The sequence below is a fragment of the Chamaea fasciata genome, unplaced genomic scaffold (genome assembly GCF_029207755.1).
Source record: "Chamaea fasciata isolate MVZ Bird 193981 ecotype frontalis unplaced genomic scaffold, bChaFas1.0.hap1 SCAF_9, whole genome shotgun sequence".
NCBI classification, from domain to species: Eukaryota; Metazoa; Chordata; class Aves; order Passeriformes; family Sylviidae; genus Chamaea; species Chamaea fasciata.
This window is the reverse complement of record NW_027094094.1, coordinates 26,799,893-26,814,386: the sequence shown is the minus strand read 5'-3', so window position 1 is coordinate 26,814,386 and position 14,494 is coordinate 26,799,893. Positions and strand designations below refer to the sequence as shown.

Genomic DNA, 14,494 nt, shown 5'->3' with positions numbered 1-14,494 from the left:
CCAAAGCTTCCCTCTCCATGGGCTGAGACAAAGACCAGGAGAGGTCACTCGCTGATTACCATCACAGGCAAAACAGACTCAATTTGGGGATATTAATTGAATGTCTTACTAACAAAATCAGAGAAGGACAAAAAGTATAAATCTTGAAAATGCCTTCTTCCCACTCGTCCCTCATTCCTGGGCCCTACCTCCGCTCTCCAGCAATGAGGGGAAATGGGGCTTGTGGTCAGTTCATCACAGGTTCCTGCTGCTGCTGCTTAGGGAGGAGAGTTCCTTCCCTGCTCCACAGACTGCTACAGCGTGGGTCACTCTTCGCTGGGGCAGTCCTTCAGGGACAGCCTGCTCTGATGGGAGTCCCCCATGGGGCCATAAGTCCTAGCAGGAAACTTGCAGTGTGCAGGTCCCTGCCAGGACCCTCTCCGGGGCTTCACAGACTCCTCTCAGGCATCCACCTGCTCTGGTGTGGGCTCCTCCACGGGCTGCAGGTGGATCTCTGCATCCCCTGGGCTGCAGGGGCACAGTGGCCTCACCATGGCCGCACCACGGGCTGCAGGGGAACTTTCTCTGGTGCCTGGAGCACCTCCTGCCCCTCCTTCTGCACCGACCTTGGTGTCTGCAGAGTTGTTTCTCTCACATATTCTCATTTCTTTCTTCCCTGGCCACAGGAACATCTGTGCAGTAACTTTTTTTTTCATTCTTGAATATGTTATCTCAGAGGCATTATCATTCCTGATGGGCTCGGCCTTGGTCAGCAGCGAGTCCGTCCTGGAGCCAGCTGGCATTGGCTGGACAAGCTTCTGCCACCCCTTTAGCACCCTGCTACCAAAACCTGATTGCACAGACCCAATAAATTACTGCAGTCTTTCTGGTTTGGTTTCAGTACAGTTCTTAACTAAAAATGTGTGAAAAATCTCAAAAGGAAAAAGGGAAATGAAAAGAAAACTTAGAATGTGGTAGAGGATTATGAGATACTATATAGGGCTTGATAGAGAAGGTTCAATAATGGTGGCTTTTTTTTCCCCTTTCTCTCTGCCAAAAATAATTCTGTATTCTCTTCAACTAGCAACAAAAATTACTTCCCGTTATGGAATCTGTGGTTTTCCTGTAACCTCAATTTTTCCTTCACAGATTTAATTTGAATCAGTCTTAATTCCATCCTATTAGAAGTGATTCATGTAAGCTAAAGAATCCTAAAAGAAAGAAGGTTTTGATAGTGAAGATGTGGAAGGAATGAACTACCCCTAGATGGAATAACAGCTTTGACAGAAGTAGCATAAGAAAAGGCAGAATGAGACAGTTTTGTGAATGTGATCTTGAGTGACTGGGGAATAATTGAATTGCTAAAGTTCATGCAGAGATGACTTAGGAGGAATATGGGTTTACTCTTAAGATTTTTAGCTTAAGGAACTGTTGAGACATCAGAAGAGATACGTTCAAGTTTAAGGATGATGGAAGAGTGGGGAAAATGTTTTTGCAATAAAAAATAGTATCCAAGTCATCCCTGTAGTGCTGAGTATGGACAGTTTAAGTCGTACACCATGATGGTCAAAGAGAAAAGTAGGAAACCAAGAGAAATTTATAGAAGGAATATCTCATATAATCTCTGTACCTTTTTAATTTCTATGTCTTAATCCACTTGCCTTCTTACAATAAGGACAGAAAAGCAAAGATAGAATAAAAAAAATTACAGATTTTATTAGTTGAATGTGAACTTCACTTAATCCAATACCAAAGCATCTACCCTGTATGTTGATGTTCTCCTGTCCTGAGTTCTACTGTGCAACAGTTGTTGAAAAATGTTTCATAGTGTGTTTAAAATAACCTTTTTGCATTGAGAAAAGGACTGGCGTATTTGGTGGGTAACACATGGGAGATTTTTCATCTCATGACCAGAAAGCTCTTGTTTACTTTTTAATTTTGTGTGAAAAAAAAAAATTAACTGTATTGCTTTAGCACTTCAGTGCCGGGAAATAGAGGATTATAACTCTTGAAGTAAACATTACCTTTGAACTCTGTTTTTGTCTACCTATTGAAAGGTTACTGTGTTTGGATTTGGAAATGTCTTTGAAGCTATATTTGATGAAAGTACATTGTTCAAACTTAGGAATATTTGTGTGCTTGTGCATGCCACGTTGTTTCTGTAGTTACTTAACCAAGCGTATCTACACTAAGTTAAACTACTTAGAGTTTAACTTAAGTTTGCATTAAAATCTGGTTTTATCTCAGCAAGATTTGCAAACACTAACAGGGTAAGATAGCGCTCAGACACATACATTTAGAGTCCTGGAAATATTTCCCAGAGCAATAATACTTTCTCACATATGTCATGTTGAAATTAAGTGTTGCAGATGAAAATAGATGCTGAATGCAGCATATTATTAATTTTACATTATTTGTCCTCTGTAAGCACTTCCTTAATATAGCAATCCAGTTCAGTATATCCACAATCTGTGAGGTAACTGCAGGTGAGCATGTCATGCTTTACACACGAGCATTTATCACTCTGATACTGAGGATATCTGAGCGCTTTGCAGGTCCTGCGTAAGATAATGAATGATTCTAGTTCAGGCTATTCTGAACTTGCCACTGATAGTGCTTGCTCACTTCTTTGCCCTTGCTGTGAAGGTGGTAACCTCCTCATGTTCTGTGCCTGGAGTTTGTAAACTCATAAAAAATATCCCCAATTTAAGTTTCTAGGGTGAAGTTCAGGCTCGCAGATGACAAAAGTTAGTCAGCTATTCATTACAATTCATAAGAAAAAGAGAGGTTGCAATTTTAAGTTGTTAGGGTAATATAACTAAACACAAAGAACAAACTTAATAGATAAATGTAATTTGCAGATTAAATTTATCTAAAATTTTGTTTCTGTAGTAAGAACACTTAAAAAATAACTTCCCCCTGCCACAGCAGTCGTTTAGAGGAGCATAAAGGAGCAGCACTTAGAATTTGACTTTTTTGTCCCATCCAGCTACTAAAATGCCTCTTAGGAAGTCTGATGGAGACCGCTCCATTGAGGGTGTCTGTGTGTTATTTACAGTGATTTGTGGGAACAGCTAGGCAGGGACTTTCTCCACTCAGCAGAGTACAGTGCCTCCGTGGGCATGGCAAGCAGGTGAGGAAAATGAGGATTAAGGCTTCCCTTGCCAAGCAGCGTTTTGTATTAGCAAATCTTCACAATGATGAACTTGCCAGTCTTGTCTCTGCTGTTTAGAGGTGTCGAGCAAATACTGTCCAAGAAAGCTCATCTCTCACCCATTGCAGTGGGGAGTGCTGAATTCGATGCTTTCAAAATTATGTTGCTTGCTTATGAAGTAATATTTACAAGTGTGTGTTTTATCTTGTTCACGGAACAACATATGAATTCACTTGACCAGCTGTTACCTTCTGAGTAGCAGAACAATAATATGTCCATGATGACAGTTTGAAGCGTTGTGAGGGCAAGCAGTCCGCCGCTTGTGAAATACTCTTCTGTCGGCCTTTTTTAATACTAGATCACATGTCACTTGCTCTAGAAGGGACACCGTAGTCCCTTTGTCACATACCAGAGGGAAGGGGTTTGCAGATGTGTAAGCAGGCAGATTTCCCCCGTGGAAGGCATCGCCACTTGCACTTTGGAGGGGTTTGTTTGTGTTTTTGGCTGAGGGTTGTCTTCATAAATAATGTTTCCTGTCTGTTGTCAGCAATTTGAAACGCCATCTTCCAGGTGTAAATTAAAAGGAAAGGAGGATTTAAAAGCTCCTTTCTGTTACTGCTTCCTAAATTTATTTATTTTCAGCTCTGTATGGAAAGCGTATCCATTAATAACTTTCATGTCCACAATGTGAGTGTGAGGAGTGAAGGCTCCGTGCATTATCAGGTTGACTCTTCTGACCTTGGTAATTACTAATCTATGCAATCGGGCCTTTCTGAGCCTTGTCAGCCTCGCTTGTTTAGCCTTTTATTTATTTTATTGGTTTCTACAAGTCCTGAATAGGAAAAGGGGATTTAAAGAGAAAACACCCCCCCAAAAAAAGAAACCCAAGGCTGTGTTTGTTCTTACGGGGTGGAGGTCTTCTAGAGGGGAGCTGGCTTGCAGAGGGGGAAGACAGTATTCTTATGCTAATCCAGGCTCTGGATAAGGAGCAAAGCAGCCGTGCAAACAATGGAAGTGGAGCCAGAAAGTCTGCGCTGCAGTCTAGCACGCCTTGAAAAGCATGTCAGGCCGGGCGCCTTGGGCTGCCGGGAGGGGCCGCGGGGGGAGCGCCTCCCGCCCGCTTTATGGGGCTGGCGGCTGGCCAGCTCGCTTGGAAAAGTCTCACTACCTAGAAAACAAGAGTTAAGGCTGGAAGAGGCGAGGGCCAGAGGGAGAGAAGTACTTCATAGTCTTGGCTTTTTTTCGTGTTAAAAAAGCTAACCCCCAAGCCCCGCACTGAGTTGTCTCAGCTTCGTTGCTGCTGTTTTCTCCTTTGTACCAAAAATTGAAATTCAGGTGATGTGTCTTTTAAACAGCAACCACATTTCCTAAAGGTTGTGCGTGAGAGAGGTAGGCGTTAGCGGCTGGGAGATGGGCTTACACCTCCCTCCTGCGGGCGAAGGGCTGCCCTGGCTCCTGATCCTCCTCGCTCCTCTTCTGGGACACCGCTGTCACCGACATGGGGAAAAGCACCGCTTTGTCCAGCATGCCTTCTTGCTGATTAAACACAGTGACCGAAAATACAGGCTGTTTTCTTTAGGCATCACGAGATGAAAAATGTGCTCTTTAAGCTCCGAGCAAAAACGCAGTTTCTGCAGAGCTCTTCTTCCTCGCGAGATCCATAATTTGCATAATCACCTTCACTTTGGAGGCATAAAGAAATTGTGAATTTCGTCTAGCTTGGGCAAAGGTTATAAGTGTAGCAGAAGCAAGCCAAGATCATGGGAGCTAAGTAAGATAGGTGCTTACCCTGGCAGTTTTTTGACCTGGGGATTTATTTATTTTTTTTTAACATAGATTAATGAATAACTGTCCTTAAATTATGAAAGAAATACTGTAAGGTTGTGAAAACATTCATTAGTCTTCATAGTGCTGAAAGGGATGTTGCATATTAGAAACTCTTTCTATGAAAACATTTGTAATTTTGAAGGCACTGGCGCACTTATTTTAGGGTCCTTTTTCCACTTCTAAAAATGCGAGCAAACGTATATTCAGGATTGAGGCATAGCTTTTTCCTTTCCTCAGCCCAGGTATATTATTTGTGTCGAGTTATTGGAACTCAGAGCCAAAATGATAAGTCTTGTAGGCAGCATAGTTATGACCCTTATATTTTTAATAATATTGACATGTAAAACTTCTCACAGTTTTGATGATTTTTTTCCCCTTGCTGCTTATGTTTGGTGAACAAAAGTATGTTTCTTATGAATGAGATCTAAAAGGTTTACGTTATAATTCCCCATTTGGAGTTAATACATTTAGAGATGGAATGCATTACATGTGGAGACTTTTCTCCTTTTTCACATTGACTGGTATGACAGTAAGGAACTAGCAAAAATGATAAATAGATCATAAAAACAAATGAGAAAGATAGATAGCTTCTGGGTAGAATAGCAGAAGTTGATGTCATTTGTTGTGGAAAGAGTATGGGTGTCCATTTGCTAATCGTCTTAAGGGCAGAAGCTCTAAGCCAGCTAATCACCAAAGTGAAGGAGTTGAGAAAAGAGGGAAATGGGTCAAGGTGAAAAAAAATTGTGCAGTGAAATTTTCTCTGAATATGTTCAAATAAGAGAATGTGTCATGTTTGTAACGCATTCGGATGTGTCTGAGTACCTGATTGCAGTGGGAAAACAATTTTGCTGAATGTCATTGCAGTTAATTTAACTGAAGAAACTTTGTAGCAGTTAGTTAATTGGACGAGCAGAGTAACAGTAAGAGGAGCATTCAGGAGTCCGGTGAGTGGCGTCCCCAATTACCTAATTTTGCTGGGCATGGTAGAAAGCAGCTAGGCTTTAATTTCTTCACAGTTAACAACTTTGTTTATGAAACAGACAGATATATCAGAATTTAGTCCTTTGGCTTCTAAATTCTGCCATAATGTGCACATTTGATATTTGCCAGCAGCGGGAAATCTTCCTTTCAGGAGATATCTGTTTGTTCAACGTGGATTTTGGTGGCTTTTCCCACTGGTCAGAAGTAAGAAGTCCTTTTCTAAGACTGTGAGCTCCCCTGCTGCAAAAAACCTGTTGTTAGGATCTTGTGTTTTTTTGAATGAACAAAGGTGTTGCAGTGCATGTGTTCTAAACACATGGTTCTAAATGTACTACAGAGAGAACTAAAATGCACACTTCAGTTTCTAGAGGGGGAAAAGACTTTTGTATAATTTACACAGTCTCTTGGTTTTTAAAAGTATGCAATCAGGAATAGTTTTGAATTATTCTTACACAATCTACAGGTCAGGGGAATTGTTTCTGTGAGCTTGAACAGATTAGTGCCTAACCAGATAGGGCCTTAGGTGAAGTTGTTTTTGTTGATGGCCATGTAGCCAGCTTGGCTTGCAATAGCCAGCAGTCTCCTCCATCAGCTGTAGGATTTCTTGACAGATTTTGGGGGTGGATTTACCTTGCTTGTTTAATTTAACGTATTTGACAGCACTCAGGCATAGGTAGTTGGCATGTTTCATTGTGACACTTTTCTACAATTTGTATAAACATGCCTTGCAACAGAATAATAAAAACACGTTTAAAAAGTAGGTTTGTACAAGTATTTGACACACAGTGCACAATCTGAAACTTTCTTCTTGTTATGGGCTTGGTTAAACTTGACTGTTTGACTTTGGATAAACTGAAGCTAACTGTCGTTCTTTTTGTATTAAGAATAATGAAATGTAGTCCCTGACACCTGTAGCTACATGAGATGGTGGCCTTTGTAAACTAAAGAGTAATTAAGTTTTTGGACTTTATTTAGTCTGAAAATCTGCCCTACAACCTTCTAACCTGTGGTTAGGACTTGTCTTCTAATTTCTGATCTAAATGAATTTTAATGGCTATTCCATACCTAGTTGTTGAACCAGTAATTTTCTTAAGGTTGAATAGCTGTGTGTCTGTCATTGTGTTTATTTCTGTTATATTGTCACAGTGTAGTTATTTACCTGTCAATTTTAGCTGTCTTAATTGTATTATTTTCTTTTCTTTTTATCTCCAAATGTCTTTCTTTCCTTGAGATAGTATCCTTCTAGATGGTTGTTGAATTTATGAATCATATATTGTCTCTGTGCTAGTCATGCCTTACTGTTTTCCTTGGGAAATTTCCCTAAGAAATACTAGAGTTGTGTCTGTGTCTTTCTCCCAACCACATCACGTGGATGTGTCTGATGTTCTGTAATCAGTGTCTTTGGACACAGCCATCTCTTATGTGGGAGCTTCTAGTTTGTGTGAAGCAGAAATTCCTCAGAGTTACCAATATGCATGACTTTCCCAATTTCATGCTGTTGTACTTTATTCCATTTCTGTTACTTCAGTTCTTCACATGATCCAAATCTTCCTGCATAAAAACAACACTCAGCTGAACTGACAATTTATGTTTGTCAGCATTTTTAAAAAAAATTTTGTATTCTGTGCTTAGCTCATTAATGAAAAGGGTGAGTATTCTTAAGTCAAGCTGAATCAAGAATCAAGGTCCTCAAATGCCATTTGAACTAGGCTACTAATCTCTGTTCTTGAAACTACTTGTCTGCCCTGTAGTGAATTCTTTACTGTTCTTATAATCCCTCTTTTCTTCATCCAAATGAGTAATTTTCTTTGTGGCACCATAACAGGTTTTTTTCGTAATCTTCCAGGGAAGTTGTTGTTGCACACTGACTTAGACTGACAGTTCACTTTATCTCTGGCATTCTGTTCATCTCAAAGTCCTGTTCAAAACTGTACCCGTGACTGAGGTAATATGCTTTCAGTTATCTAAGTTGCTTCTTGCCCCAGTTACACATCAGAGAACCATTTACTAAGTTTTAGTTTTGTTGTGTTTAAATACATTAACTTGGTGTTAGGTGTACTGCTGCAAATGTTTTGAAATATCTTGACTGTTGAAATGTGTTGTGTGTTTTAATTCTTGTGAAGTCTAAGATTGACATTTTTCCATGTGTTCCCCTTATACAATACTGTCTTTGTTGTTACATTCAGCGGTATCATTCTTTATTGAAATTTGGAACAGCACAGCTCACTTGGTTTGGGGATCATGCTGTTAAAAAATATTACAGAGCCACATCTAAAGAACAGTTACCACTGAACTCCATGCTTTCAGAGTTGGTTTTGGGCCATGTGACAGATCTTGCACACTTCAGCTTCATATATTTGGAGTCATACAGAACATAGGGCTGGACGGCTGTGATAGTGCCGTGAATTCACTGCTGAGTTCCAGTTCAGAAATAACCCCACAGTTTTAATAATAAAAGCATTTTCTTCAATAAACTGCTACTAGGAAGGATAATAAAATACAGTGCAGAAAAATCAGGTGTTACCATTGATGAATAAATTACTTTTTAGTGGATTACATTTGAACGCTTTTTTGTGGCTACAATAGAAAAGAGATTGAGAACTTCAAAATCAACAGATTGGCTCATGGGTTTGAATCTCTTCAGCATCATTCTGTTGGCAGAGTAGCATTCCAAGTGTTAATTGGTGCTTTAATATATTTGAAGGGGTTATTTAGTTGTGTCATTCTAAACTGTTTTCTCAGGCAACTTTTGGAGAAATACCAGCTGATGCTCTTTCAATTTTGTGCATTAGCCAGTGCTGCAGTCTTCCTCTTTATTAGGAGTCTGGGAGGATATTTTTAATTTTAAAATGGAGGATTAGAATTTGTTCTCTTTAATTTTTATTACATGGTTTATATGTGATGATATTTTATATATGTGTGTGTGTGTGTGTGTGTGTGAAAAGGGAAATATTGGAGGGAAGACTGAGGTACAAAATACTGGTGGGGAACGTTATTTTTTTAATAGGCTTGGACAGCATTTCTGGAAACTATCTTAGAGTGTGTCACAAAACAAAAATCACCATGAAATTGGAGAGAGTTGCATTAAAATGATTTATTTCTTCCATTATTTTCTTGGGTTTTTTTGGTAACATGCTGTGTGGTACAGTGGCAAATACATGTTCCCGTGCCAGTGTGCCCTCTGGTGAACTGAGGGGGGCAAGATCGCCAAGTTTTAAACACTCCTACACTTGCAATGTACAACAGTGAAAATATATATTCCTTCTGAAACTGGACGAGACAGAAATTATTTCTAAAAATACTTTAAAGAGACTTTTACTGAGATTTATTTGGTTCTGCTTGATAGAATACTGTAAATAAAGCCTTTGTTGTTATTGCTGCATAAAGCTGTTGGCAGTTTTCAACTTCCACGTGTTTTATTGAGGATTGGAAGTTCATTGCCATTGAAACACGGAATAAAGCATTAATACTTCTGCACTTACGTTGCTGGCCTGATGTTTTATAGCTAGAAGGACGTTTCTTATTAAGTGTCAGAACTGGTGCTGTGTCTTGCGCATAGGGAACACTGAAGAGTGAATATCTCGCTGTCACATTGCTTTTCCCTCTGCCTGGCCAGGAGGTTTACTTTGAAGTTCCCGGTGCTCCGGACGTTTGCACAGTGCGCAGTTCCCAGTCCATCCCACCACAACCTGGCAATAATCCTGGCCAGAGCCATGGTGCTCGGGGTGCCTGGCTCCCTCTTTGTGGCTGCATTAGGGAGAAGTCAGAGACGTGTGAAAAGTAGGCCAGGGGTCGGGGCGGCGCACCGTGCCCACCGAAATTGGAAGTGACGGACACCTCCCGGCTCAGCCGCTAATTTGCCTCCATGTTAAATGCCTCCGAAGACTCATTAAAATGAAAAGTCCTTGGGCCTCGCCGACAGACAGATTGAGTTATTGATGCTCGAGGCGGCCACCAACAGTAATTGCTGCCCATCCCCGGGCGAACGCCCGTTCTGGCATTCATGAGCAGTGCCAGGCTGACAGGGGTCAGGGGGGTCAACCCCACCGAAACGAGGCCGAGAAGAGGCAAAATTAGGGCTCTGTTCATCTTTGTGCAGCTTTGCTTTTGTTGCAAGGAACTATTGAGGTGTTCAAGCTGCTTTTTACTCCTTTGAGGCCCAATTACGCTCCCCTTGTGCATCCCCATTGAAAAGTTCTGCTAGCGGAACGTGACCGCATCTACTGCAGTCTGAAAAAGTGACTTCTTACTCAGTCTAGCTTAGTTGTGTGTTTGCCCACTGCCCAGGAGTGGAATTATGTTTTAGTTGTGGAGGAAATGGAGTATGCAAATGGTAGTGTAATATTTCAGGAGGAATTAATTTGCAGGGAATCCAGGGTGTTACGATTTTGAATTGCAGTTAGTGTTGTCTTTTCGTTGTGGTTGTTTTAAAGATGCAGTACTCTTCTAGGAGAAGAAAGTAACAAGATAAGTGTATTAAGTAACCAAACCAACTGTTAAATTTAGTACAAATTTGATTTCATCCAGCAGAGAGGCTGGGTTTTTTTTGCAATAAAGCTTCTCTACCAGCAGTTTTCAATAGGTGGCCTAACATGGTGTTACTGTTTCCCCCCCAGTATTATGGGAAGTCACCACTTGAGTTTAATTTTTATGGAAAATAATTAAAAGAAGTTTTCATTTCTGTAAAGAAAATAGTTTTCAAACAGATTTTCGTGTTAAATCTGTTGAATACTACCTCTAACAGCTATGTGCAAGACTAAAATTATACATCTGTGACCAGTGAGTTGACATATTTAATATTTTTTTGTAAGACTGTAAAAACATCTCTGTGGGTTGTTACCAAAAGTTTGTATTTCAGAAGAACCCTGCTATTCAGTTAGATAGTAAATATAGTTAATGTTTCCAGTTACTGATGTTAATAAACACATGGGGGTTTTTTGCTGGGTTTGTTGGTTATGCTCAGCAGGATGACCACCTTGAGGGTTTTTTCTTGCTTCACAAATACATGAAGTTTTTAAACATTTTGTTTTATTGTATTTTCCAGGAAACAAAGGTGGGAAAGCTACAGAAGCATCCTTGCAGACAAGCACTGAAGCCTGTATTAGGCTTCGCCGAGCAGACTGAGCTCAGCATTTGTCAGGCTGAAGGGCCGGTCGCCCCGCACAGGAAGGATTAAAAGTGAACAATGACTCGATTGAGAGTTCATGAGCAATTGCTTGGAGCCTATCTGCTTATCATTCTCCATGTTCAAGGTAAATATGAGCTAGTTGAAATAAGCCTATCTTTCTGACTTGTAACAGAGTTGTGTGTTTTCCAGTGGTTGAAGTAGGATATTGTTGTTTTGCAGTTTCTTTTGCAAACAGGTGACTTTACTGGCCTGATGTGCTGTATGGATGCTTCCCTAAAAGGAAGGACATTCTAGTAATCATTCACTGTAGTATAGATTAGGTCTATTTTAGCAAATACTTAAATAGAAACAATACCAAAAATGCCTAGTATGCCATGGAGCAGGTTGGATGAGCAGCAGAAGTGAAGGTTTGACTTTTCTGGATTTCAGTTCCCTCTCTGTGTGAATGTTTGATCCCTTTAACTTGACTCACTGAAGAACTTGCAGTGTGCAGTTCCCCACACCTTCTGATGCTCCCAGCAGCCTAGAGGTAGTGTGGCTTAATTAATCTAAATTATCTTGTTGTGCCTACTTGATGGGCCAAGGTGACACTATGGACTGTTCACAGATATCCTCATTTTCAGTTAGTGAAGATACGTATTTGTGTGTCTGTTGTCTTTCCATACACCAATTACCAAAAGCTTCTGGAAATCCAGTTATCATTAGAACTTTGAGTCCTCTGTTGAATTGGGTCAAATTGCAAAAATAAATACGCAGCAGTGCCCTACATGTCCTGCAGGTACATATGCATTAGTCTATATTTATCATTTTACTCATAGGCAATAACAACTGAAGGATTTTTTTTCTCTCTAGATTCAAATTGAAATAATGATACAAATATACAGGTCTTCTAGTGGCTTGAAATTAAATTACTTTAACTCCTTCCATGATCGTGGTGATTAATAACAGTTCGGTAAATAACTTCTAAAAGGTAATATAGATAAATTAAATTAAGTTTAAAGACTGAACATTGTTTTTCAGCTTCAAAAGAAGAAATTGCCTTATCTTAGAAATTTTCTTGACTTTCAAATCAATACTGAGGGAGTTCTGAAAGCCATGGAAAAGTTGAGCTTCTTGAAATGTTGTTAGTTCTTTGGAAGTTGCCTAAGGGCTTTTCTTTGAATGTACAAAATGTGCTTGGTTTCCAGGGGTGGTGAGGAAAAAAACCCAGTCAAGTGTCACAGCTTTTCCCTAAATTCATGGGGGAGGGAACAATTAAGATCATAGTCATAAAGCGTTTGAACTTTTTGTAGGAAAGAGACAATCTAAAGTGAAAAGTTTAAACAGTTGAAAAAGTTTCAGCAAGGAAGATAAATACTGGATTTTAGAAAAATGCAACGTAAAGCAATTAACAGAGGTGAAAAAGATTCACTGGGAAGAATTGAAGAGAATTTGTGTGATTTACAGAAAGAGGAAAGAGAAGCAGAGAAAGTAGAAACCAGTGTGTGTACTTTCAGTGTCTGGCATCCAGCTTAATGGTTTGCTCTCATGGAGTTTTTTTGGAGGCTTCTTCAGAGTGTTAGGAATTTCAGAGCTTACCAAGACCTGAGAGAGTGATAAAAGCAAGTATGTCTGTATAGCTGCATGTGTATATACATACCAGATTTCCTAACAGGTAACTTGAAAAAGTAAGTGGCTGCATGTGTTGATTACTGTGAAAATATTCTTACAATAACAACAGAAACCAGAGGCAGTTCCATGGCATTGGTGAATAGCTGCAGTTTCTCAGGTTGATACTGTGCAGCAGGGGTTCCCAGTGGTTACCCTTTGGGTTTTATCTTCATAGCTTTGGGACTTCTTCACTTACTTTGATAAATAGTCAGAAATAAGCCTGGGTTGCAGATGACCAGATTTAATAGCAACCTCTTCAATTAAAACATTTTGTATTTCCTTTCTTGCTGTGGAAGGCCTTTGCAGTAGCTTTAAGTCTATGACTTGCACTGCATCTGCATCCACCTCCTTTTTCTGATCTAAGGCAAGAGATTTTGGGCTTCAGCCACACTTGTGACTGCAGTGAACAGGCTTTGCCTTCCCAGTACTGCAGGGTTTTCATGCAGAGAACCGGTTTTACTTCCAAGTAGAGTTCTTCCTTTGTTGTTATAGTGCATTGATGAGCACGTCTGATCAATATATGTAGCAGTAATAAAGTGCTTAACATCTACTTAAACATGTTCTCATAAATTTGGTACTTCATTGCTGGCAGTTTACTTCCCTTGTGGTTCATCACACCTTTATGTGTTCTTCAGAGACACCAGAGAAGACTAGTATTTTTGATCCTTGTAAATTAGTTGACTAAAAATGTATTAATACCACTTGATAGGTATGAAGATATATTAAAAGTCAAATTTAAAAATAATTAGTGTTAATATTAAATATTAAAATGGACTTAAAGTTGCCATTGTTTGTTAGTAAACTAAAAGAACACAACAGTTGATTTCATTTTACTGCTGTAATTACTTTTATTAAAATACTTGATATAGATAAGGTATATATTAAGATACATTTTTAAAACTTTATACATTTTCTCAATTTCAGGTGAAGTTGTTAACTGAATTTGAATGTATAAACTGATCTTAAACAAAATTCTAAAAGCCATAGAAGGAATTTACAGTTGTCAGTAGCTGATTCATTACTTGAAAACACTAGTTCTGTTTACTGGTGATTTCCCCATTTAATGGCTGCATCTGTCTTTAAAACATGGGCAGCAACCGTGTTCCTGTGAATTTGTCTGATTAAAGTTCTTCCAAGGGATTATTAAAAGTTGATCTATTTCTTTATTAGAATCTTGCATTTAGTTTTAAGTAACTTTATTTCTTTAAAGTCCATTTAATTTTAGTTAGAATGCAGTGCACTTTTTTTAAGGAAAACACAAAATTTTCATGTCCCTGGCGCTTCTGTTGAGTGCATAAGAACAGAGCAATCTTCAGAAGTGACATTTGGGGAAGGGAAGTGGGAGCAGAGGCTGAGGACTGCTGGTTGGGAAGCAGAGGAGGCGGGGGCTGCTTGTCTGTGTTGAACACTGCTGTAGCTCCTGGGAGAGCTGTAAGGGCAGGAGAGAGTTTTAAACCAGTAGTCTGGGAACGTGCTGTGATTTTTAGGAACCAGTTCTGCTAGATGGAGCTACCTCTAACATGCCTGGTCTTTGGAGATCACAGCCTTGATACATAAAAAAAGCACTATAAGGGAGGATTATGGCTAGAATGCCAAACACAGAGCTCGTAGAAGTATTTAAGATACTTTCTTAACAGAACATGTTAAATCATTGTGAAAGTTTGTGATGGGCAGAAAGGTGAAATTTGCTTACTGGAGTGGGGGATTTTGCAGTATCTGCATCTTAAAGCAAGAAAAGTAATTTAAAACTACCACATCAAAATATCAAGGTATGT

At 39.5% G+C, this 14,494-nt stretch overlaps 1 protein-coding gene across 2 annotated transcripts in view; it reads left to right on the top strand.

Moving 5' to 3' along the window:
• BMPR1A (bone morphogenetic protein receptor type 1A) overlaps window positions 1-14,494 on the top strand; it is a 74,641-nt gene that overhangs the window by 41,190 nt on the left and 18,957 nt on the right. For both annotated transcript variants that reach the window (XR_010722320.1, XM_066191602.1), the window contains exon 3: window positions 10,986-11,193. Coding sequence is in view for 1 of the 2 variants with exons in the window: in XM_066191602.1 (XP_066047699.1) it covers window positions 11,127-11,193 (67 nt within the window). In the remaining variant the exon portion in view is untranslated. The remainder of the gene's footprint in view (window positions 1-10,985; window positions 11,194-14,494) is intronic.